The sequence below is a fragment of the Cuculus canorus genome, chromosome 4 (genome assembly GCF_017976375.1).
Source record: "Cuculus canorus isolate bCucCan1 chromosome 4, bCucCan1.pri, whole genome shotgun sequence".
Taxonomy (NCBI): Eukaryota; Metazoa; Chordata; class Aves; order Cuculiformes; family Cuculidae; genus Cuculus; species Cuculus canorus.
In genome coordinates, this window is record NC_071404.1 from 14,388,757 (window position 1) to 14,411,256 (window position 22,500).

General features: G+C 38.6%; 1 protein-coding gene across 5 annotated transcripts in view; it reads left to right on the forward strand.

Moving 5' to 3' along the window:
• EVC2 (EvC ciliary complex subunit 2) overlaps positions 1 to 22,500 on the forward strand; it is an 86,243-nt gene that overhangs the window by 23,232 nt on the left and 40,511 nt on the right. For 4 of the 5 annotated variants that reach the window (XM_054065115.1, XM_054065117.1, XM_054065118.1 and 1 more), the window contains 5 exons: positions 344 to 478; positions 1,989 to 2,140; positions 12,627 to 12,951; positions 16,119 to 16,358; positions 18,393 to 18,568. In XM_054065115.1, coding sequence (XP_053921090.1) covers positions 344 to 478; positions 1,989 to 2,140; positions 12,627 to 12,951; positions 16,119 to 16,358; positions 18,393 to 18,568 — 1,028 coding nt within the window. The remainder of the gene's footprint in view (positions 1 to 343; positions 479 to 1,988; positions 2,141 to 12,626; positions 12,952 to 16,118; positions 16,359 to 18,392; positions 18,569 to 22,500) is intronic. The other variant, XM_054065119.1, reaches the window with a different exon arrangement.

Sequence of the window (22,500 nt, forward strand, 5' to 3'; positions counted from 1 at the left end):
CAATGATTTCAGTGAGACTCAGGAGAGACTGGCAGCACTGGAAAACAGATTGTTAAGTACAGAACAGCCGGAAGTCATAGCACCTAAAATTCAATCTGTGGGAGTTCTGTTGTAGGAAGTTACACAGTAATTTGGACTAGTTGAACATAACAAACTATGCTAACTTGAAAACCTATGAAAAACAGACACTTGTTTGAAAATATTAAAATGTAGCTGAGAAATCCTGAAGTTGTGTGAAGCCATTTAAAAATAATTTACTACATTGCTTACACTTACAATCTTTCAGTCTAATCTCTATATATTTTTAAATTGTAGTTTTAATAATATTGTCTTTTCATTTCAGGTTTCGTACAGCCATGCCATCCATGCTTCAGGGTTCTTCATTGCTTTTTTTGTTTCCCTTGTGTTCACATGTACTGTTTATTTCATTGTTTACCGAACCCAGATACTAAAATGGAGTTTCCATAATGAAAACCAGGTAAGTCATACCATACTTAATGTTACTTTACTTACTTTTTTCATCGATCGTATGTGATGATATACCTTGCTAAGTAATGCAGATTGTCTTAAAGAGTTGTTTAAGATAAATAAAAAGCCATCAAGTGATGTATCGGATTCATAGGTCATGTGGTCTCTATAATTTCTAATCTTCAGCATAATCGGATTTAGAGTGGACTGTAAGAATGCTACTCTGATCTAAAGAACTGCTGTCAGTACCTGGATGTTAAGTTCAGACTGAAGGCAGATTACTCTTTTGGCTATTCATTTCTTTTCGTATTCCTCCTTTCCTCCTCTCCTCTTCCTCCCTCAAAACAGTATGCAAGATGTCTGTGCGTTATAAGCAGTTGCCCAGGTAGTAGACCATTTACCATGAGCACACCAGACTTGGGTCCAGATTGTATTTCTGATTATCAGGACAGAAATTTGAATTTAGTTCTGTCTTGAGTGTGTCTTAATTTCTTGAGTGATTAAACAGAACAGTTGGATTTGGGATTGGAACATTTTCAGTATTCTTTATCTATGCGGTGCCAGTTTGGAGAAAATATTACAGTACTCTCGGGCTCGAGACAGAAAATATAGAGTCTGATAAATATTCATAAGTTGGCTTAAGTTCCAGCCCATCTTCTATTAATTATTGATGTGTTTATGTAAAGGAGAACAGCTTCAATGGAAAGGAGTTACAGACCTCAGTCAGAATATTACAGTGATTGAAGCAGTCCTCTGAGAGAAGTGTGCTCAGAGGTTTGACCCTCTCCTCTGCTGGGATCGTGGTAGATCTCCTATCCCACTGGACTGAAACAGAGAAGCTCACAAATCACTTCCAACCTTATCTTCTGCAGTTAAATATCAGTCCATCATAATTTTAATTTTTTTAGGTCTGAAAAAATAATCCCTTTAAATGAAAAGGGTGTACCTCCTTTATTTTTACAGGAAAAGCTGTGATAATGAAAACATGAAAAAAGTGCCATTTTGGTCCTAGCATCACATGTTTATAGTGAGTTTCTTTGTATGGCAATTTTATTAGCCGTCAGTCTCGAGGGAATGTTACTGAACTATGTACGAAATGAGTCATTTCCATCACTCATGGGATTAGTTTTTAATGTTGTTCACTCTGTAATACTGTAATCTTGCCATATATAATTTGTATATCATTGTAATTTTTAAAAAATTGGCCTAGAAAGTTTATAGTGGAACATTTCCAAGAAGGCTTTCACAAGCCTACTGAAGTCTGTCATCTCCATTCATGTCTTCATTTGTGTTCTAGATCAGTTATATACAAAAAGTTCAGCCTGAGACAAATGTAGTAGATTTAGTAGATTTTAGATACGTGTCTGAATTGGGCAATCTTTTCATACCCTTTCCAGTGTTACAGTTTGATAAGTAGGAACCTTCTCACCCAGAGTTCTCTGCAATAAAATTAGATCTGACACTCAGTGTAGATCTGAAACTTACTTCTTTTTATTTTTTTTTATCTTTTTTTTTGCTAGGAGGTACAGTGTGAACTCAGCCAAAATCACAAACTGGAGCATTCTCAGTTTAATTCAGGTGATCTCTTTAGTGAAGATACAATTATGAACGACCAAATCATTGATATTCTGTCCTTTGAAGAATCTGGGAACATGCTTCACGCTTTAGAAGAGTAAGAGTTCACTACTATTATTTTACATTTATCATCAACTGAACATATGAATATCTTTTGACTAACTGCACCTTAATTTTTTTTCATAGTATCTGTTTATGCCTATGACGGTACTACCTTAAGTTGTTTAAATGTATTAAATACCTGTCTGTGGGAACTGAAAATAGTAGTATTTCATGTTGTTTTACCTGTAGAACTCACAGTTCCTTCTAGGCTTTAGGCGTGCAAGTTTTCCAATCCAAATTAACATCTATAATAGTTCTGCTTCTCTGTGGTTCACTAAGTAAAGGGAAACTTCTGTATATGAGAAAATGTTGGAAGGGAGTATATACTATTGCTGAACACATTCTGCTTTCAAAAGAGTGGCTTTTGTCCTAGAAAAGAGAGCCCCCTACTATGTGCCAGCATTGCTGTGTGATAGCATATTTTGGAAACACCTGGATTTGAGCGTAAAGAGTGACTGTTTGTAGTCCTGCCAGAAAGATACCACATAGCTCCAATTGTAGGAACAACTGGGTAGAGCAGAGGAACATTCCCGATGTTGTTGAAAAGCCAGTTAGGGTTGTTTGACAGAAACATGCCACTGTTAAAGGTCATCTGTTCTTCAGCTGAATCTGATAAAAAGATCTGATATGAGGACAGAGCAGATTTTGTTTGTTGAATCTTACCGTTAGTTCCTGGCAAGTCAGGATTACAGGCAGTATTATGCAACTATAAAATCTGTAGAAGCTGAAAAGGACAAGTTACAGGACCATGGAAGTAATTTTCTTTCTTAAAGGGTAGCTAACAGCATTTTTATTTCTGGAATTTCCTTGATAATTGGGTTACCTATCTCTGTAAATTGCACATTGGTCCTTGCTTTTATAACAACATAGCAACTCAGGGTTTGAGAAGTCTTATCCTGAAAATCATTATGTGAATAGTAAGAACAGGATCAATCATTTTTTTTTCCACTTGCTTTAGTACTAATTTATTTCAGGGATAATGAATATCTAACTGATTTGAAAAAAAATGAAATGCTGGACTATTTTTAGATATGTTATGGATTAGAAAGGTAAATATTCTTGCAAACCTATGGATAGTATTATTTTTACAGCTGCATTATTTCTATACCCATAAAACAGGATTCATTTCTTAGTTTGAATATGTACCCAGGGGCTAATTTTTTTTAATATCCTTACGCAGTTAGCACAAATGTGTCTCCTGCTTCTTCCCTCAGAGCTTCTATTTTCTCTACCTTGAAGGAGAGAATAACGCCCATTAGTGAACAGTCACTAACGTTCACCTTCTGAGTTATCTTTTCCTTCTTCCAGGATGAGGATGGTAGGTGGACCACAAAGACATCTAGAGTTGCAGTGCTTCCTGCTATGAAAGAGGATTGAAAGGGTGATAGATATTACTACGAAGGGATCAAACCAACCTCTACCTGTTAGCAAAGAATGCTTCTTCGTCCCTATTTAGATTATCCTGATTCTTCTTATTTCTTGTAGTTTTGAAGTAGACCTTCTGATCCATGTACTGTTAGGAGGTGATACACACTGCACTTCCAATATTTTCTTCTATTCTTTCTGTCTTTAATGGCAGTCATTGAATACGTGTATTCAAATACTACATAACTGTTCCTCTTCTCCCTTGTTGGTGGTGCAATTTACCTGCCTGAGTGAGGTTCTCTGCAATGTGAACTCCTACACCAAGTTGCCCCGAGTTCCCTTTTTTACTCAGGGTTTGTATTTTGAGGCTGCTGATGGCTTGGATGGGTATATTCATCTCTGGGTGAAAAACTGACTGGATTTCTAGCCCCAGAGGATTGTGGTGAATAGAACTAAATCCAGTCGATGGTCGGTCACAGGTAGTGTTCCCTGGGGCTCAGTGTTGAGGACGGTTCTGTTTAATATCTTTTTTGAGGATCTGGATTAGGGAATCAAGTGCACTCTGAGTAAGTTTGCAGGTGACTCCCAAGTTGTGTGAGAGTGCTGATCTATTTGAGGGAATGAAGTCACTGCAGAGGGATCTGGACAGGCTGGCTTAATGGGCAAAGGCCAGCTGTGTGTGGTTCAAGGAGACCAAGTGCTGGGTCCTGCGTTTGGGTCACAACAACCCCATGCAATGCTACAGGTTTGGGGAAGTGTGGGTGGAAAGCTGCCTGGTGGAAAAGGACCTGGTGGTGTCGGTTGACAGCTGGCTGACTATTAGCCAGCAGTGTGCCCAGGTGGCCAAGAAGGCCAACAGCATCCTGGCTTGTATCAGAAACGGTGTGGCCAGCAGGTGCAGGGAAGTGATTGTGCCTCTGTACTCAGCACCTCGAATACTGTGTGCAGTTTGGGGCCTCTCAGTACAGGAAAGACATTGAGCTGCTTTGTCCAGAAAAAGGCAGAAAAGCTGGTGAAGGGTCTGGAGAGCAAGTCTTATGAGGAGCGTCTGAGGGAACTGGAGTTGTTTGGTCTGGAGAAAAGGAGGCTGAGGGAAGACCTTACTGCTTTCTATAACAACCTGAAAGGAGATTGTAGCAAAGTGGATGTTGGTATCTCCTCCCATGCAACAAGTAATGGGATTAGAGGAAATGGCCTGAAGTTGTGCCAAGGGAGGTCTATATTGGATATTAGGAAATATTACCGCACTCAAAGGGTAATCAAGCATTGGAACGGACTGCCCAGGGAAGTGGTTGAGTCACCAGCCATGGAGGTATTTAAAAGAAGAGCAGATGTGGCGCTTGGGGCCGTGGTTTAGTGGTAGACTTGTCAGTGTTAGGTTTACGGTTGGACTTGATGATCCTAAAGGTCTTTTCCAACCCAAATGGTTTGTGATTTTGTGATTCTATATACGAATATGAATTTTAGCATTATAATCCTGGTTTTTATTATTTGGGGCTCAAGGCTCAAGGGCTTTTGTCAGAGAACTTACAATGCTTCAGATATTTTCAATCAGCCAACATCATCTTGCTTGTATGCTAGTTTGATCATTTCCTGCATATGTGTCATTTTCTCTGCATGGCATACATATAAGCTTGCTAACATAATTGATATATACTTTTAAAATTGTGCTGTGATAGCAAACATGTTTGGAATCATTCTGGTGCTTTGTTCATTTGCCCAGACGCAGATGAGAAAATTACTCAGAAAAGTAAGAGCCAAGGGAATTTTTTGTCCTCTTTACCACGTAAAGCTATGTTAATAGTTAATTTCTTTTATGAAGTAACAGTGCCAAATTGTTTAGCAAACACATTTTGGAGCATGTGTTCAATATTTATGGCAAGGGACATCTTTGGAGTGTAGACAGTTTGCGATGTCAGGAGAATTGGCTAGAGAACAAAACTTACTATTTCAGAAGGAAGCTTCTCTGATTGTCATTTTGTGAGTTTTGTCTTAATAGATCATATCCTTGATGTAAATTATAGAGCAAAATAGCTGGGCTTTTATTCTCAGTAGGTTCCTTACTGTGTATATTCCTGAATATTGGCCCATTGGCAGTGAATGCTAATAAGAAGAGACTATATGACTTGAATATTTGATGTGTGCAGCAGAAGATTATGCTCCAAAATGTTGTGGGTCTCTTTTTCTGTATGTCTAGAACAGAAAATGAAAAGGGTTGAGAAATTTGGGGTTGTGTTCAAATGTGATGAAGTCTGACCATGCTCATAGACTTAGACGATACAGATACGTGAAAGGCAACTTAATTTCTTTAAATGGCTTTCCATAACTACAAGGTTTCTTTTTTATCTTCATTTTGTACAGCTATTCTTCCTTGAGTTTGGCAAAACTCTAGATGAACTTGAACCTGCTTGCTGATACGCAATACATACTGCCAGTTATTTTGGGAAATCACTAGGTAATATGTATGCAGTGTAGCTGATTTTTTTCTGATGGTAGAAGGCATTGAGGCCAATGTACTAGAGAAGAGGATCAATCTGTCTCCAGGGAACCTTGACAGAAAAGTCAAAAACAATTTACTGCCATATTAGAAGTTCACTTTTTCTTTCTAAATGTAAATTTCTTGCAGTACATCTCAATTTAATTTGCTGAGGAGCAAACGTATTTTTTTTAACCCTGAATTCAAGTGGCAAGCAAAAATAAAAGATCACATCGTCACAGCAGCTAGGCCTGACTATTCCTAGGTAGAAATGGTAAGAAAGAGTTACATTGTTAGTATAAAAAAACAAATGAGGTGCTAAATGTCTGTATTTCGTAACTTTTAAAAGTTGTAATCACAATTATAGAAATTTTGAATTTTTACACAATGTGTACAATGCAGGAATACAACAGTAAATAATAATCAGATGGATTATCAATAAGATACAGTGAATACACATGCAACACACTCCAAACCCTGCATTTGTGGTTCTGTGTTGTGAATACTGTTATAAACTTACAGGTGTGTGAACTGTACGTTTTCTTCATCAGAGAAATTCAAATGTTTAATATGTGATAGGAGTCTATAAGAAAGGGAAACTGAAGGAAACAAATAATTTGAAAATAATTAATACATATCTTTTTTCATCTAAGAAATGACACTTTTATTTGATATTGGTAACTGAGAAGTTGTGTTCGGAATTATATGAGTCATTTCTGCTGTCCACATAGAACAATTTATCTCATCCAGAAAACAGTCTGCTTTTGAGAGTAGTGCTGTTAGGGATGCTTTATCCTGTGTAATTTTGAAAGAATATTGGTATCTCCTGCTGTTTCTGTCATCTGAATACTCACCCTGTCTGAGTAGATCAGAAGAATCTGAGCAGATCAGAGCAAAGCTGGAAACGTCTCAGGCTTTAATGCATAAAGCCATAATATTTATTTATACTTTTTTTAGTAGCTGTAGTTAGTGCTTTTAAAATCAATGGGAAAATGGGTGATGACTTCACTGGAAGCAAGACTTGGGTCTTTTTTATGGTCTTTTTGCATATTAGTTTTTTGGTGAAATAAAATTATCTGAGGTCGGTTGCAACAGCTGTATTGTAGCTTGCTGTGTTTTTTTAAATTGGTTTGTTGGAGATCACTGGTTTGTCAATTTTCATACTTTCTGCAATCAAAGCAGAGGTTCTCAGTCTCTTAAATGCACTATTTTTCAAATGTTTTTTAAACAGATTAATTTAAGAATTTATATACTTTTACTGCCTTTATATTGTTCTGGAGAGTTAAAGGAATTTGATAGTGAAACTGCTGCTAAATCAGGTGCTTAGACTTTTGGCAGGTTTTCATTAGTCATTTTTTTCTGGAGTGCCGCTGGTGTCTCAGCTCAATTTATCATCTTCAGTTTTGTGGGGTTTTAAAATGTTTTGGCTATGTATCATAAGAATCCTATTTCTGGTTTTGTCAGTTTCCTGGCTTTTTCTGGAAAGCTAAACTTAACCTGTGACTCATCCATGTCAAAGCATCCTTAGATAATCATCACATACCTTTCTTAGCAATTTTATATATTGATGAGATGTCCTGTAGCCTCAGTAGGCATGTGTTTCAGCTACACTGAGTTTACGCTTGACTGTGAGTGTCACAGCACAATTAGATGAACCTACTCAGAGATGCTACAACTACTGGTGTAGCACAGAGCATCTTCCGACCTTATCTGACACAGGCAGGCTGCACCCAGCCAGGCAGCTGGCAGCGGCTGGGGAAGGGCAGTGCACCCTGCTCCAGCACGGGAGGACTGAAGAACTGGAGCAGCCAGTAGCTCTTGGTGCCCATTCAGACCACGTGTGATTACTTCTGCTTCTACTGCAGTGCAGTTTTGGTTTCCTATGAAGATTTGCACATCGTTGTGCTGCAGCCTGTGTGAATCCCTGCCCTGAAGTGTTTGCAGTCTCTGTTGTTACTGGACCTAGCAGGAGAGTTTGGGAAGCAGAGTAGGGAAAAAACGGAGAGGGACTAAAGGGAGGAAGTTCTGGCACTGCACACAGGGTCTGCATTGATGCGGTAATTAAAAATGAGGACAAAAAGCAGCCAACGAGAAACTAAAGCAAAACAACAAAGAAAACAAAACAGCCTAGCTTATTGATGTTTTATTACCAACCCCTCATTAAGTAGATGATTTAGGAAACAATCCACTTCTGCAACTGAAGACCTTTGATGCCCATTACACTAGAATTAGCTTTCTTCACTTACTGTTACTAAAGCCAGAGCTGGCAGATACTGTTTCACATCTTGGCCTTATGATTCTTCCTGTCCGACCCTTTATCCATCTCCACTTCTCTGAAGTGTGATAAGGCAACACAGACCATAATGCTTCTTTCTTGCCTTGCCTTGCCTTGCCTTATCTTTCCGCAGCTTTCCGATTGGCACCATGCCCCTGGGTGCACAAGACGTGCCACTGTGGCTCAGGTGGTAGCAGTAGGTGCCACTGGGCCAGGGGCAGTTGTGTGTCTGTCTGTCCTTCCCGGGCTGCGTTCCCCTCTCCAGCAGGACTTGGTGCAGTTGCTGTGCTGTGGTGCCCCTAGTCACTGCTGCAGCAGGGCGTCTGGGATGGTGGAGACAAACCATCCACAAATGTCCCCAAATTACATGCTTTTCATTAGCGTTGTGTGTCACAAAGGGATGGTTTTGCAGAAACTGCCACCACAGGGCTCCAGTCTTCTCTGAATGCGGTTGTAATATGTATGCTACTAATTGGCTACCATTTGCAGATGAGAGATGATTCTTCCAAAACCAGGTTTTTTTCTGTTTTGTTGAGAAACTGTCATCAAAGAGGAGTTTAACTGATGTTTCTCTCCCCTTTAGACTTCAGAAAGTTGTGTCGCAGTAGTTTCTTAACTTTCTTTTTATCTCTGAATTCATATTAAAATGTGTCAGAAAGCCATTAGTTCATTTTAAGACTGTTAATTTCAGCAGCTATTGACTCTCCTGTTCAAAATTTTCCTCTACAGGCCTCTAATTTGAATAGTAAGACTTAAAGACACAATTATTTTGCAGTTAATGAGAGGTTTCCTTTTTTGTGGTGTGGTGTCTTATGTGTGTGGTTTGTTTTTTTTTTAAATTAACTATACTTGTTTCTTTCCTGACTCTAGATGCTTTCCTATATTCTTTTATTAGATCTCTGGAAGACATCAGATGTTCAGGCACTCTCTCTGCTTCTCTGTGATTGGTGTCTGGGATTCTTCCCTCCCAGATCTTCTCTGACAGATCTTTAAATCCTCTTCCTCTTCAAGTGAGTGAAAAATCTTTACACTTGCTGTTTGCAATTTTCTATGTGTCTGTTCACTTTCCTGCCCCCACACTTCTGTACCACCCGCATTCTGTAGTGTCCTCATCCTTTCTCTGCATTCTTTGTCCAACAGGAGCATTGATCTTTTTCATCAATGGGTTGCCATCTACTGCTGATCAGGATTTTTTTTTTCCTTAGGTGTTACAAAACTTTGCACATTGAATCTATCTGATTGTAGGCATTGTTCTTCTGATGAACCTATGTCTGAAAGCACATGGTTTATTATATGTACAGGGTTCCTGTTTTGTACTTACTGTTGGCATCTATGACTCCAAGGCTATATAGATGCAGCTTGTTAAGGCTGCTCTCAACATCTTGTTTGCAGTAAGATCTTGAAGAAAGGTTTCTGGTGCCTTGTCTCACTCCCACTGGCTGCTGTGTGGAGAAGGCAGACAAGAAGCAGAGCACATCACGTGGAAGGCAGGTTTCAAATTTTTACAGGCACAACCTTTCTTCAGCTGCCACTGAAAGAAGGTAATAGTCTGGTTACTGTGGCTTATAATTAGTTTTTCTCCATGCCTTGGATTAGTGGCATAGTTCACATGCTTCTTCTACCTAGTTGCTTTCTTCACAGGTGTGCTCTCAGGAAAACAGAGGGTGAGAGTTGCAGATTACACACACCTGAGATTTTAACAGCCTCATCACTCGCTTGATGACATGTGAGCTTCAGGTGAATGACACCTGTTGCTCTTTCTGCGTTTAACATCATGATCTTGAGGAGCAGAGTTAATTGGGTACCCTAGTTCTCTTTGGGGGTGAGAAGGAACTTGGGAATCTTGCTCAAAATGAAATCAGGTCTAGTCTCGAACCAGTTGCTAGTAAATAGAAGAAATGCTGGAGGAAGACTGAGGGAAGAAAAACAACAGGAAGTGTGGTGGTGTTTAGTTTTGGCTTTCATTCTTGGATTCACTGCTGACGAAGACTGGAAAAGTAACTAGTAAGGAGGTGGGTGAGGAACGGTTTCAAAGCATGCTGAAAAAAATCCTGTATTTGTGGCAAGAAGTATGTGTTGTGTTATGAGCTGTGTATCAACACAGTGGAGCTATGAAGTGTTGCTTTCCAGAGAAAGAGATGCGGAATTCAGTCTTTCACGCCTCAGTAAGAAAAGGTCAGTAGGTGCTGTGACCACCATCTATCAGTACATGCATGATGAGTAGAAAATTAATGACTAAAGAACTTGTTATTCCAGCAAACAAATAGAGTTGGAAGTTGAAACTAATCAAATTCAAGCTGAGGAGAAGGGGACCATTTTTCTGTCTTAAAGGAATTAGCAAGCAGAACAATTAATTAAATTGTTGTTTAGTTCTGTTAGGAGAAGCTTAAAAACCAAGGTGAGGTGTTCCTTACAAAAGACAGGTTATGCTTCAATTAAATCAGAGCTACTGGACCTGAAGCAGAAATTAAAACAGAAGCTTAAATCTGTTGGCTTGGATTTTCCAGGCTGATAATGAACTGCTGTAACTGTGAAGAAGAGCCTCTTACCACTGCCCGACAGTCATTAGGGAAATGTTATAGTGTAAACTCTGATTTTTTTGATCCTTGTTTTTAAGTTCGTTTGCACAAAACTGCAACACTGATTTTTTAAAAATTACTTCCCATAAGTAAACAGCTTAGTATTGGTTGGCTATGTCAGCAAAAGTCCCATTCCCTTGATATTGCTTTCACCTGTTCTGTGTCCACCTCACTGTCCTGGAGCAAGAAAGATTCTCCCCAAGCAGAGGGAGCAGATCAGCACCTTGGGGGGCTTGACCATGGATGTAGCTGAACACCAAACAGAGAGGCTGTGCACCTGCTGGTGCTGTCCTCCAGATGTGTCCATCTGTACACAGCAGAGAGGCTGGATTGTTGTGTTGTCTTGGGGACGTTATAGAAAATATTAGCTCTTAGATGATTTTCACATTACTGTGAAGAATGTTTAGGGCACACAGTGTTTTCAGCCACAGGCGTTTGGTCCCGTGCAGCAGTGATTCCTGCTCCAGAATGGGATGAGGAGGTGGAAAATGGAGAAAGTTTTGCAGCTGACTCTGGAGCAGATCACCAAGATGAGTATGAGCATTGGTAGTACACTTTGGGGGTTTTGAGAGACTGCAGCAGAAAAGGTCTCTGCCTCTTCCTGATTGATTATCATAGCTTCAGCTAATGTCGCTTAAATACTTGAAGTGTTTGAGTCATAAGAAAACAACTTATTTCCATCCTATTGTATTTTTAAATGGAAAAATACATCCCTTGTATTTAAGAGAGGGGCAGTGATAATATCACTGGTTTAATTTTAGTTATATTTTATTTGCTTACATAAGGAAAGTTTGACAGAAAGGTGAAGTATTTATAGATTTGCATATACCATTCTGAATGTAGTATTGTTCTGTTTTGAGAATCTTGCCAAGGCTTTTGCTATAGATTTGAAACTTATTCTAAGATTTGACTGTGGAACAGATCAAACCAATAATTTAGCTTAACTGAAAAATGCATGGACGCTAAGCTCTTACAAATGTATTTTGTAGGTCACAAAGAAATTCTTCTGTACTTAATCCGCACAGAGAAGCGTACAGTTCTATGTGTTCATGTAAATTTACAGGCAAGGGCAAAACTCAACTAATTCTCCGATCCTAAATTGAGTGCAAAGTTATAGAATTTGTAGTCATTATGTACTATATGAAATGAGAATAATTGCAACTCCAGTTCAATTAAACACAAATGAGAATGCATTCATCTGCAACATGACATTTATTGTGTTTTGTAAAAAATCTTGCATTTCTATCTGATTTTAATCTCTTTTTCTAGAACTCTTATTAATATTCATGAGAGAAAGATACTGGCTATTTTAATTTATTTGTGTCAGCATGTAATCAAAACATTCTTCCATCTTCCCTGCAGAGAAGGGAATACATCAGTGCATAACATGAAGCAGTGATGTGTTAGTGAAGATGGGTCAATTTAGAACTGTTTTATGAAGTCAGTGAATTTATAGTCTATTTAGATACTCACTTCATCTGCTTCCAGACAGAATATTTCTTTTTCGTGGGAGTTTTTTGTTTGCTTCTAAAATAAAGTTCTAAAATAAAGCTTTTCCTTTTTTTCTATCTAAAATGGAAATGCAAGAATGGCCATATAGCTGCTGTAGTAAAAGTTGGCTCTCCTTGCTTTTTAATGAAGATTACTGTCATGTTTAGTAAATCATGCAGTGATATTCATGCATTTCCTTGATTACCCAATATTGAATGAATCTAGATATCCTAGTTTTCTTATAGAAATTTCCTGTAATCTGTGATTTCAAACAGTCCCAACTGCCTTTTTTCAGCTTGGAGGTTGCCAGCCTGACACGGGCAGATGCTGATCTGGAGGCATATCGAATGCAGATATGTAAAGAAGTGATTGCTACGATGATGAAGAACATGGTGTTAAGTCACAACCTCTTCCCTCATGTGGAGAAGAGGATGAGTTCAGTTTTGAAAAAGCAGTTTCTTGCAATGGAGAAGGAGATTCAAGAGGAATATGAAAGGAAGATGGTAGCTTTAACAGCCGAATGTAATCTGGAAACTAGGAAGAAAATGGAGGCTCAACACCAGAAAGCGAGGAATGCAAGTGAAGAGGCTGAAGAATTAATGAAGAAAATGAATGAAAAGGTAACTCTGGTATAAAATCAAGATAATTTACATTATATGTGGTTTTTTTATGAGTGGTTTCTCTATTAGACTAGAATGGTAGAGCTATCCTCTTAGAAGAGTAAAGAGCTCTGGAGTCCTCAGCACAAGAAAGATGTGGATCTTCTGGGGCATGTCCAGAGGCAGTCCATGAAGATGATCAGAGGGCCAGAACACCTCTCCTGTGAGAGAGGTTGAGAGAGTTGGGTTTGTTCAGCCTGGAGAAGAGAAGGCTCCAGGGAGACCTTATTGCAGCCTTATATAGTGCTTAATAAGCACTATAAGAAAGGTGGGGACAGACTTTTTAGTGGGGCTTGTAGTTGTAGGACAAACAATTACAGGTTTCAAGTAAAAGAGGGTGGATTTATATGAGATATAAGGAATAAGTTTTTCATAATGAGGGTGGGGAAACACTGGCACAGGTTGCCCAGATAGGTGGTGGATGGCCCATCCCTGGAAACATTCAAGGTGAGATTGGATGGGATTGTGAGCAACCTGATCTAGTTGAAGATGTCTCTGCTTATTGCAGAGTAGTTGGAGTAGATAACCTTTAATGGTCCCTTCCAACCCAAACCATTCCATGATTCTGAGACCAAAGCTGTCCATTTTAAATACGTTCAAAAATTCAGATGTGATAATTGGGGTAGCTGTTATTAAGAAACCATGCTTACCTCTCCTGAGGTAAGTTAATTTTCTGGTGTATCTAACACACCTGAAAACAGAAAGTTGTCATTACTGATTTTTTTTTTCATAATCACTTAAACCCTTGCAAGCTGGTGCATTTTTATTTACTATATCTTGCTGCAGTAGTTCCTAAGAACTCCAGTCAGATGAGGTGTAAAGTGTTTTGCACATTCAGAGCAGAACAAATGCTCTACATCATAAAGTTTACAATGTATTTTAAAAGTTTCCAAAATTTATATTCTTATTTTGAAGAAAATTAGATCATTAAGTGCAATGGAAGGCCGATATCCTCCAAATCATGTGAAGGCAAGCAGAGTAATCTGTATTTTAGGCAGAGCGGGGAATGCCTTTCTCTTGGAAATAGGTAATAGCATGATAAATAATTTATGGCAGAATATGATTCTTTACAAGTCTGAAGTCTCCCTGTAAGTAAAAGCTTAGTCTTATATATGTCGCTTTCATTCGAAGGTCTCTGTCCAAATGGGTAAAGATCATTCATTACTCAGGATTTCATGGGTAGTCACTAGCGGGAAACACAATATTTCAACTCTGTAAGCTTAAAATGCTAAAATACCCAAGTTAATGTTTTGTGCTTGTCTAATGTTAAAACTTGTATTATGAGGATGACTTGCTGGGAATAAATAGTGCAGATCTTTACTAGTGGGGCTTTGTTACTGGAGAACAACTGGATATGGGGGTATTGGATGTGATACTGCTGAGTTTCCAGCTGTCTGTTTCAATTTGATTATAGAGACAGGAGTTATAAGTCTAATCCCTTAGACCAGTATACTCTGGTTTGTTTATGCTCTCTTTCTAGACATCACCTAGTTTTTTTGCCTCCTGTTTGCATATCATGTACCTATAATTGTTAAGGACTTTCATGACAATTCATGATCGCGGTTTTGACAAAAGAATTTTTTTTCCTGCTGAGCATGAGCCATCAAAAGTACTACAGTATGTTGAGGCTCTTGGGAAGAACTTTGGTTTATCAAGCTGTTGTATGGAGAAAGGTAATGGCACAAGGCTGAGTGAGACGGCTGAATTTCTTTGAAGTTTCCAGGTGAACTTTAAATTGTGACTCTGGGGAGCTTTCAAATATCTGTAGAATATGAACATCCTGAACTAGAGGTGCTAAAAAGCCAAAGGAGGCAGCAAGGAAGAGATATTTGTGGATGTCTTTTTAAGGATGAGGTGAATTGTATTCTGCAGACATCCTTTTCCTTCTCTAGGTTACAGAAGGAGCATAGACTAGACATCTAACACTTAAAAGACCTGCCTGAGGTAAATCCTACCTTTGCAGAGAGAAAGGCCTGACTGAAACTGGGTGTGTGAACTCACACTAAATGTGGTCTCAGCAAAGTGGCTTTTCTTTGCACAAAATTCATTGCTATTGGTTCAGTCTGGTTTGTATTGGAAATTGTGAATGGTAGGAATTAAAGACAGTAGACTTGCTGTTCGCTTTCTTGTCTGTGAAAGGACCTGGTTTCATACTTGCCATGGAACCCGGTCCAAAAGGATGTGCTGGAGTGCTAAGGATGGCCTGCACTTGTGCTCCTCGCAGTGGAAAATTGGTGGAGCAGTAACCTGCTCCCCTTCTCAGCCAAAACACAGCATGTATATTCCTTGCCTTCTTGACAATTTGCTGTCTGCAGTGTCTCTTGAGAATGAAGGGTGAGGTGGGAGGGTGTTGTTCAGTGCGAAGGACAGTAGTCCCCAAATAAATAATGTGGAATTTAGAACAAGACCAACGTAACTACTGTTAGATAGCTCTGCGCGCATAAGAAACATTCTTTGCTCTGTGGGATATGTATGTTTTGATTCTATAATGAGTTTATGTCAACTGAGATTAAAACTGTGAATATGTAAGTCTTGCTGAAGAATTATGAGAAAGTATTTCTTGCAAAGAAGCTTTTAAATTAATTGTCGTTTAATTCCACTCCACTGTTGTAACTCTAAAATGATGCTCTTGGATTAATTTGTGGAAAACAGTAGATAAAGTAGATCACTGGTAATAAGAACTTCTTAGAGGTTTGTATTTTTTTTCTAGTTTATATTGTTTTCAAAATGCATGCTTATTGTTATTTGATTGTTCTGACTTATAAGAGTCTATCCGATTTTAATTAGGATGTCAGGATTAATGAAACCTAAGAAATAAATTTCATATATACTCTGTGTTGAATTTTGTGCAGTTTTATGATTTATCTTAATACTTCTAAATTCTATAAAGACTTCATTATGCCTTGGAAGGCTTATCTGGATTAGAGACTGATGGCTGTACAACCCCTGTCATTGCAAACAAATGAAAACCATGGAAAGTGTATGCTGTTTTAATACTGACCACCATTCAAACCTGAAATGACAGTAAAGTATGTGTAAAATGTGTATGAGCTAGTAGCACTAATAATTTAAAATATGTTGAATACTGAAAATTCATTCAGATTTATTTATTTCACTCTTCTCTGCAGCATGCTGTGGAATACAGAAGTCTTCTGGATAGACTTCACAGACTGGAGCAGGATCGTCTGAAGAGATTCCTTCTGGTAAAGCAGGAGGAATATTTTGCAAAAGCTTATAGACAGTTGGCTGTTACTCAGAGAAAGGAGCTCCATAATATCTTTTTTACACAGATAACAAATGCAACTTTCAAGGGAGAACTGAAGTTGGAAGCAGCTAAAACATTAGTGGAAGATTACTCTAAAATGCAGGTAATAGGATGATAACTCCATTCCTGAGCTTATAACAGAATACAAGCCCACAGTAACTTTCGAAAAATGTTGTAGGAAATATCTGCACTCATAGAACTCTGAAAAAAATAATTTTTCGAAGTAGAATGCCATCACTATGCATATCTAGGCATCTACACTGTTCTATATTGATGCATATACACAGCCTTTTTCTACAGCAGTGAGTTAGATATATTTGGCACAACATTATGTACATAGTGTTGGCTTTTGTTTTAGTGGGCAATTTCCAAAATCCCCAAGTGCTTAAAGCTTGTTTTTACTGCTCTAGAGAAATAAGACTAATAGCTTACCTTTATCATGCAGAAGAAAGAAGTCTGAAAATGTGTGTCCACACTGTGCAGTGGGAAATTGGGATATATAAATCTCCAGTTTTGTAGCGAATATTTTGATGTATCTGCACGTCTTGGGCCTATGCTTAGCTTCTGAAAGCTCTGTTGGTGCATCTCTGACCCTAAGCCCTTCCCCATAGTGTGGTCTGAGAGCAGATTTGGGCTCGTGCAGCAAACTTCTAGTTCCAGGTCTACCATTCTTGGTGTTAATGGGACCTCCAGTATGATAGAGAAATGCCAGAGTGCCATTTCAAAAATAATTTCAGCCCACTTAAAGGAACTTCAGTTATGTCACTAAATCTGTCTGATGAAGGCATTTTCTGAAACAGATGAGATGCTGTCTGGTGAAAGATAAATACCTTTAGAGGTCTGCCTGTAAGGGCATTTTCAAAACCCCGTAGGTGTCAAGTGCTTTTCTGCACTTCAGAAGATGTACTGAGCCCCGCAGTCCAAATATGTAGATTATTTAAATTGTGGTATGTCTGAACTGCTATGGGTTTGTACTTTGAGAGGATGAGTGTTAGTGGCTTATGCGGGTGAGGATGCTGATGAAAAGTGTATTCAGGACTGCAGTTCTGGTTGCAGTTACATTACCCTTGCAACGGAGTAGCTTGAGTTGTTTCTTCAGGTGGTTTTTTTATTCTATTTGTGTTGACAGTTTATGTTCTGGATTCCAAAAATTCTGGGAATTGTTCTGGCTGCTGCTTGAAGAAGAATGATTATGACAGTCCTAGAGGTTGAGGGCCTTGAAGTTTTAAAGCAACATCTGGAAAAATGTTGTCAAAACAGCCCACAGTGCTGTCAGACCTCAGTACAGAAAAGCCTCAAGTGAGCTGCTGTCGGATGCAGGTGCAGCAAGCACTTGTGCGAAAGACAGCTGAGTAGCCAGCAAAAGACAGGACAAGTGATGATGTTTTGACTGCCCAGACGTGGGTCATCTAAGTATCAAACCGTATCTTGGGCATCTGATGCTAGCAGAATCCTGTGTCCACTCCTGTTCTCTAGCAGACCACTTGTAAATACCTAAACCTTTACCATTCAGAACTGTTGGAAGCCAGAGCTTCTGAGCTAGTCTATGTACAATCGACTTGGCTTTTTTTTTCACACTGTACAGGACACGTGTAGAAGACTTACCTTTGTCTTTGAAGTCAACTTAGTCACCCATGAAAATGTTACCATTTATTTCATTGTACATTACATAGTAAAGGAAAAAAAATGAAAGAAGGACTTGATGCCACTTTGTGCGGTTACTGAAAACACGCTGTCTTCAGATCACAGTTCAGGAAGACTTTTCAGCCTGTGGATAGCTTTGAGCAGGAACAGTTCTACTAGAACTGGGAGGGTTGTATGTATTTTTAATTGTGAGTACCTTATCAAATGAGCTGTTAAAGCAGGGCTCTTGGGAGGTGCACTGAATATTCAGGAGAGTACACACAATAATGTGCTGAGCTTTTGGCCTCAATACCACAATATTTGTTTATTTTTGTTGAAATAACAGTAATAATTTGATATGAACATTAAATTGATATAAGCTTGTTGTTTTTCACTTATTAGAGCTTTTTAACTTTGCCCTGCTAATGAACAAATCTGGTCTGATACCCACAGGTGCTAGCTGAAATTAGCATTACATCTAATTAAATATATTTGTTCACATTCTTTCCTGTAGGGAGACATTGAAGAGCTAATGGATTTTTTGCAAGCTAGCAAGAAATATCATCTGAAAAGAAGATTTGCTTACAGAAATTATCTTATAAGTAAGGTACAGTTAAGGGATTCTCAAGCCTCCGCTCTTATAAATGCAGCAGCAATCCAGATATCAAGTCTCATTTATAAGATGGAAAGGTAAATGTCTCAGTTGTTTGTTTTGGCAACCTTTTGACTACATTATCTAAATGACAACAGAATAGTCTTCAAGTCTTTTTATCTGTGTTACCTAGCAGATAAAGTTCATTAATGTTATGTTTTAAGTTAATTCAAAGAAAATATTTTGTAGATAATGGCTTTGTTGCTATCCTAGCAGACCTGAAGGTGAGGTTTTATTGTTTCCGTTTGCTTTGTACAGCATGGAGATGAATTGCTGTTGGGTGAGGAATTGTGGATGATTGCATCCACAGGGTAGTGATGAACAGCTCAATGCTCCAATGGAGATCAGTGAAACATGGTGTTCCTTTAAGGTCCATGCTGGTACCAGTACCACTTAATATCTTCAGTGACATAGACAGTGGGATTGAGTGCACCCTCAGCAAGTTTGCAGAGGCCATCAGGCTCTGTGGTACAGTTGACAGACCTGAGGGATGGGGTGCCATGCACCGGAACCTGGACAGACTTGAGAGGTGGTCCTGTGCGAACCTCATGAGAGGGGGCACAAAAATGATCAAAGGGCTGGAACATCTCTTCTGTGAGGAAAGGCTGAGAGAGTTGGGGTTGTTCAGCCTGGAGAAGAGAAGGCTCCAGGGAGACCTTCTAGTACCTGAAAGGGGCTTTATAAGAAAGATTGGGACAGACTTTTTAGTAACGGCCTGTTGCTGTGGGACAAGGGATAGTGCTTCTAAACTAAAAGAGGATAGATTCAGATGAGATGTAAGGAAGAATTTTTTTATGGTGAGGGTGATGAGGCACTGGAACAGGTCGTCCAGAGAGGTAATTGATGCCCAACTCCTGGAAATATTCAAGGTCGAGTTGGATGAGGCTCTGACCGACCTGGTCTAGTGGAGGGTATCCCTACTCATTGCAGGGGGTGTGGAACTAGGTGACCTTTGAAAGTTACTTCCAGCCCAAACTATTCTATTATAAAACAACCTAGCACTGCTGGTGTTGATTCTGTGTCCATCTTGATTTGTATATTTTAGACATCTGTATTGATGTCAGTCACTGGCAGCATGTGGAGCATGGATTAATAGAACAACTGTGAAATAGGTGATGTAGTATCAGCCTTTTGGCATCAACAGCAAGAGATAGCACTATATCAGTCTTTACGTTGTGTTTTTTTCTTTCATGACGTTGACTTAAGCTAAAAATAGTTTAATATTAGGAAGCAGGAAGTCTGTTAAAAGCTACTCAAGTTTGTATCAGTTGATATAATAGCCATATACCTGATATTTGTAACCTTTCATTGCTCTTCTTTTTACTGTCCTGTGTGCTGCCTCAATGGAATCATCCTAGATTTAATCTCAAGATGTGTTGATCAGAGAGAGCTTCTTCTAGTATGCCTGCACATTTTGCCTCTTTTGCTGAAATCTGCAGTATTGTGGCTCAAAGACAAAAATAAATGTCCTAGTGTAGGAAATATAATTCAGACACATCTTTCACAGAGTTGCCTTCTTTGGAATCAGATTATAGGAAATGTTCTGAGATGTTTTCCCAGATTTTGTGGTATTGTGTGAAAAGCCTTCATGAGAAACTCTCACATGTATGACCACATCTGTGGCTCAAATCAATGCAACGAGTAACTGGGACTTCTTGAGCTGGAAATATTGGTTCCACTCATTGTTTGATGCCTGTTATTGCAGCTAACAGTCACAAAACAGATGAAGTACAAACACAGAGGAAGTGTTTAGTATTTGTAATCTAAGACCTCATGGATCTGATCCTCAAAAATGTACCAGAAGAACTCCCTCCCCAAAACCCCAAAAACTTCCACAGCCAAAAGCTTCCACATTACCAAGATGAACAAGTAAATTCTCTAGCACTCCTCTATTAAACTTCCCAGAGTATACAGTGGTAGTACTCAGCACACAAAGGAAACATGTCCATAATGGGAGATAGCATTCATAGAGAAGCAATCCCATCTGACTTTCTGGGACTAGAACTAGGTGTTTTCCTGTAACTTCCCACGCTAGCTGCAGCAGTAATTTCTTTTAGGCAAATGGCCAAACTGTTATGTTGTTCTTAATTCTTTACCTGTTAAGATTTATAAAACTCCAGCTTGTGGTGCTTCAGATTATTTGCTGTTCTTTTTTATTTTTATAGACAAACTGGAAGACCCTGGGATATACTCAGGGGAAGTTCTAGTCTATGCTAGGTGGGCTTGCGTTGTTTTTTTTTAATTAAAAAGTGATTTGGGGAATATTTACAAATTGGAGCGTTAAAATTTGAGCAGCAAGAGGACTCTGTTCCCATGAGCTGGTACTTTCAATTTGTATTCATAGTATCTTTTTATTTTTCACTTTAGCATTGAATCTGCTTGTCTAAATATAGATACAGGTCTGTCAATCTGTTGTGTCCAACTTTAATAGAACTTACTGTTACATGTAGAATTTTAAAATACAGAGCTCTTTATATGGAGAAGGGAAACGAAAAAAAAGGTATAGATTAGGTTTATTTATCTGAATTATTTACCTGAATTCTGGTCTGGGCATCAACAAGATGCCAGTGCAGCAGGTGAAATCCTGAAGTAGCTGAAGTAGATTAACATGAGTGCTGTCCTGCAGGTTCTCTCTGTATAGACTCCATTATGTTTCAACTCCCATGCATATCCAGAGTGTTGCAACTTTTCTGCTTCGTATCTATCTTCCTCAAATTTTAGTGGTGCCCCTGTGCCTTCTGTAACTTTCATAAACTGTCTTCCTTTACTGAAGTCCAGCATCCCTTGGATAGTTAATCCATAGCATCAAATACAAACTACTGCTTTTTATTTCGAGTGCCCTCACTTCACATTTTCTCATGATTTTGTTGGAGTTTGTTCAGAACAGAGGAGTTGAGTATGCTGCCACTGTTGGCCACACACTTTATCTCTGTTCCTTTCATGACTCGCTGCATTTGGGAGGTTCTCCTGTAAACATTCTTGTTTGTTATTGCAGTACTCTCCTTCATTAAAATTCTCCTTGTTCAAAGACATTAGTTGTCTGGTACTGCAAGACCAAGCAGTTTATCAGACAGTCTATACTGTCTCATTATCTTTCTCCTCTCCTTTTATTTTCTGTTTCAGTTTGGAGTCCTTTGGAACAGAACATCTTTTATTCTAGTACTGTAATTGTTCCTATACTGTATTTCTACAAACCAGAAATGAAGGTCTCTTGCTGTGATTTTAGCCTTCTAGGAATTGCCTTAATATTGATTAATATAAGTTTCCATGTGAACTGCCATAGAGTTTGGTTGTGGTAGGTGTTTTGTCAGTTATTTTTATTATCTGGGATTCTAAATAAGTACATTCCAAATCAATAAATAGGTTTTACAGTACTGCATCACCTAGAGTTTGAGCTACGGATATACTGGATTTCTAAATAAATTTAGAAAACAATATAGACACAGCCCCCCCCCTTTTTTTTTTCTTCCATTCTAACACTAGGTAGGTATGTATCATCTTCTAGTCATTCTGTGTTGCATAGCTTTTATTAAATATTCACTTGCTGCATGGTTCTATTACATCTGTCTCTCTCTATTGCAGTCCCTTTTCACTGTTCTGGACAGGAACTTTAATTGGAGATGGCAATCCTAGGTTTATTTCCTCAGTACAAGACAGGATGAAGGTGTTAAAAATAATATCTTGGTTATTATCTGCCTCACTTCCTAACCATAAAAAATACACCTTTTATTCACTAATATTTTGCCTAGGGCTTTATCGAAAAGGGGGCCAAGAGACTTCACAGATATCAGTAGGAAACTTGGTGCTGTTGTTTTGGTTTTTTTAATGTAACACTGAACTTTAACATCAATTGTTTTCAAGGCAAAAATGACTTGGCCAAAAAATCCAAGAATGATGCTTGTTTGGATTCATACTGAGAGGTATTTTAATTCACTTCGCAGAAGGTTAGAGATCTACAATAGACAGGCAT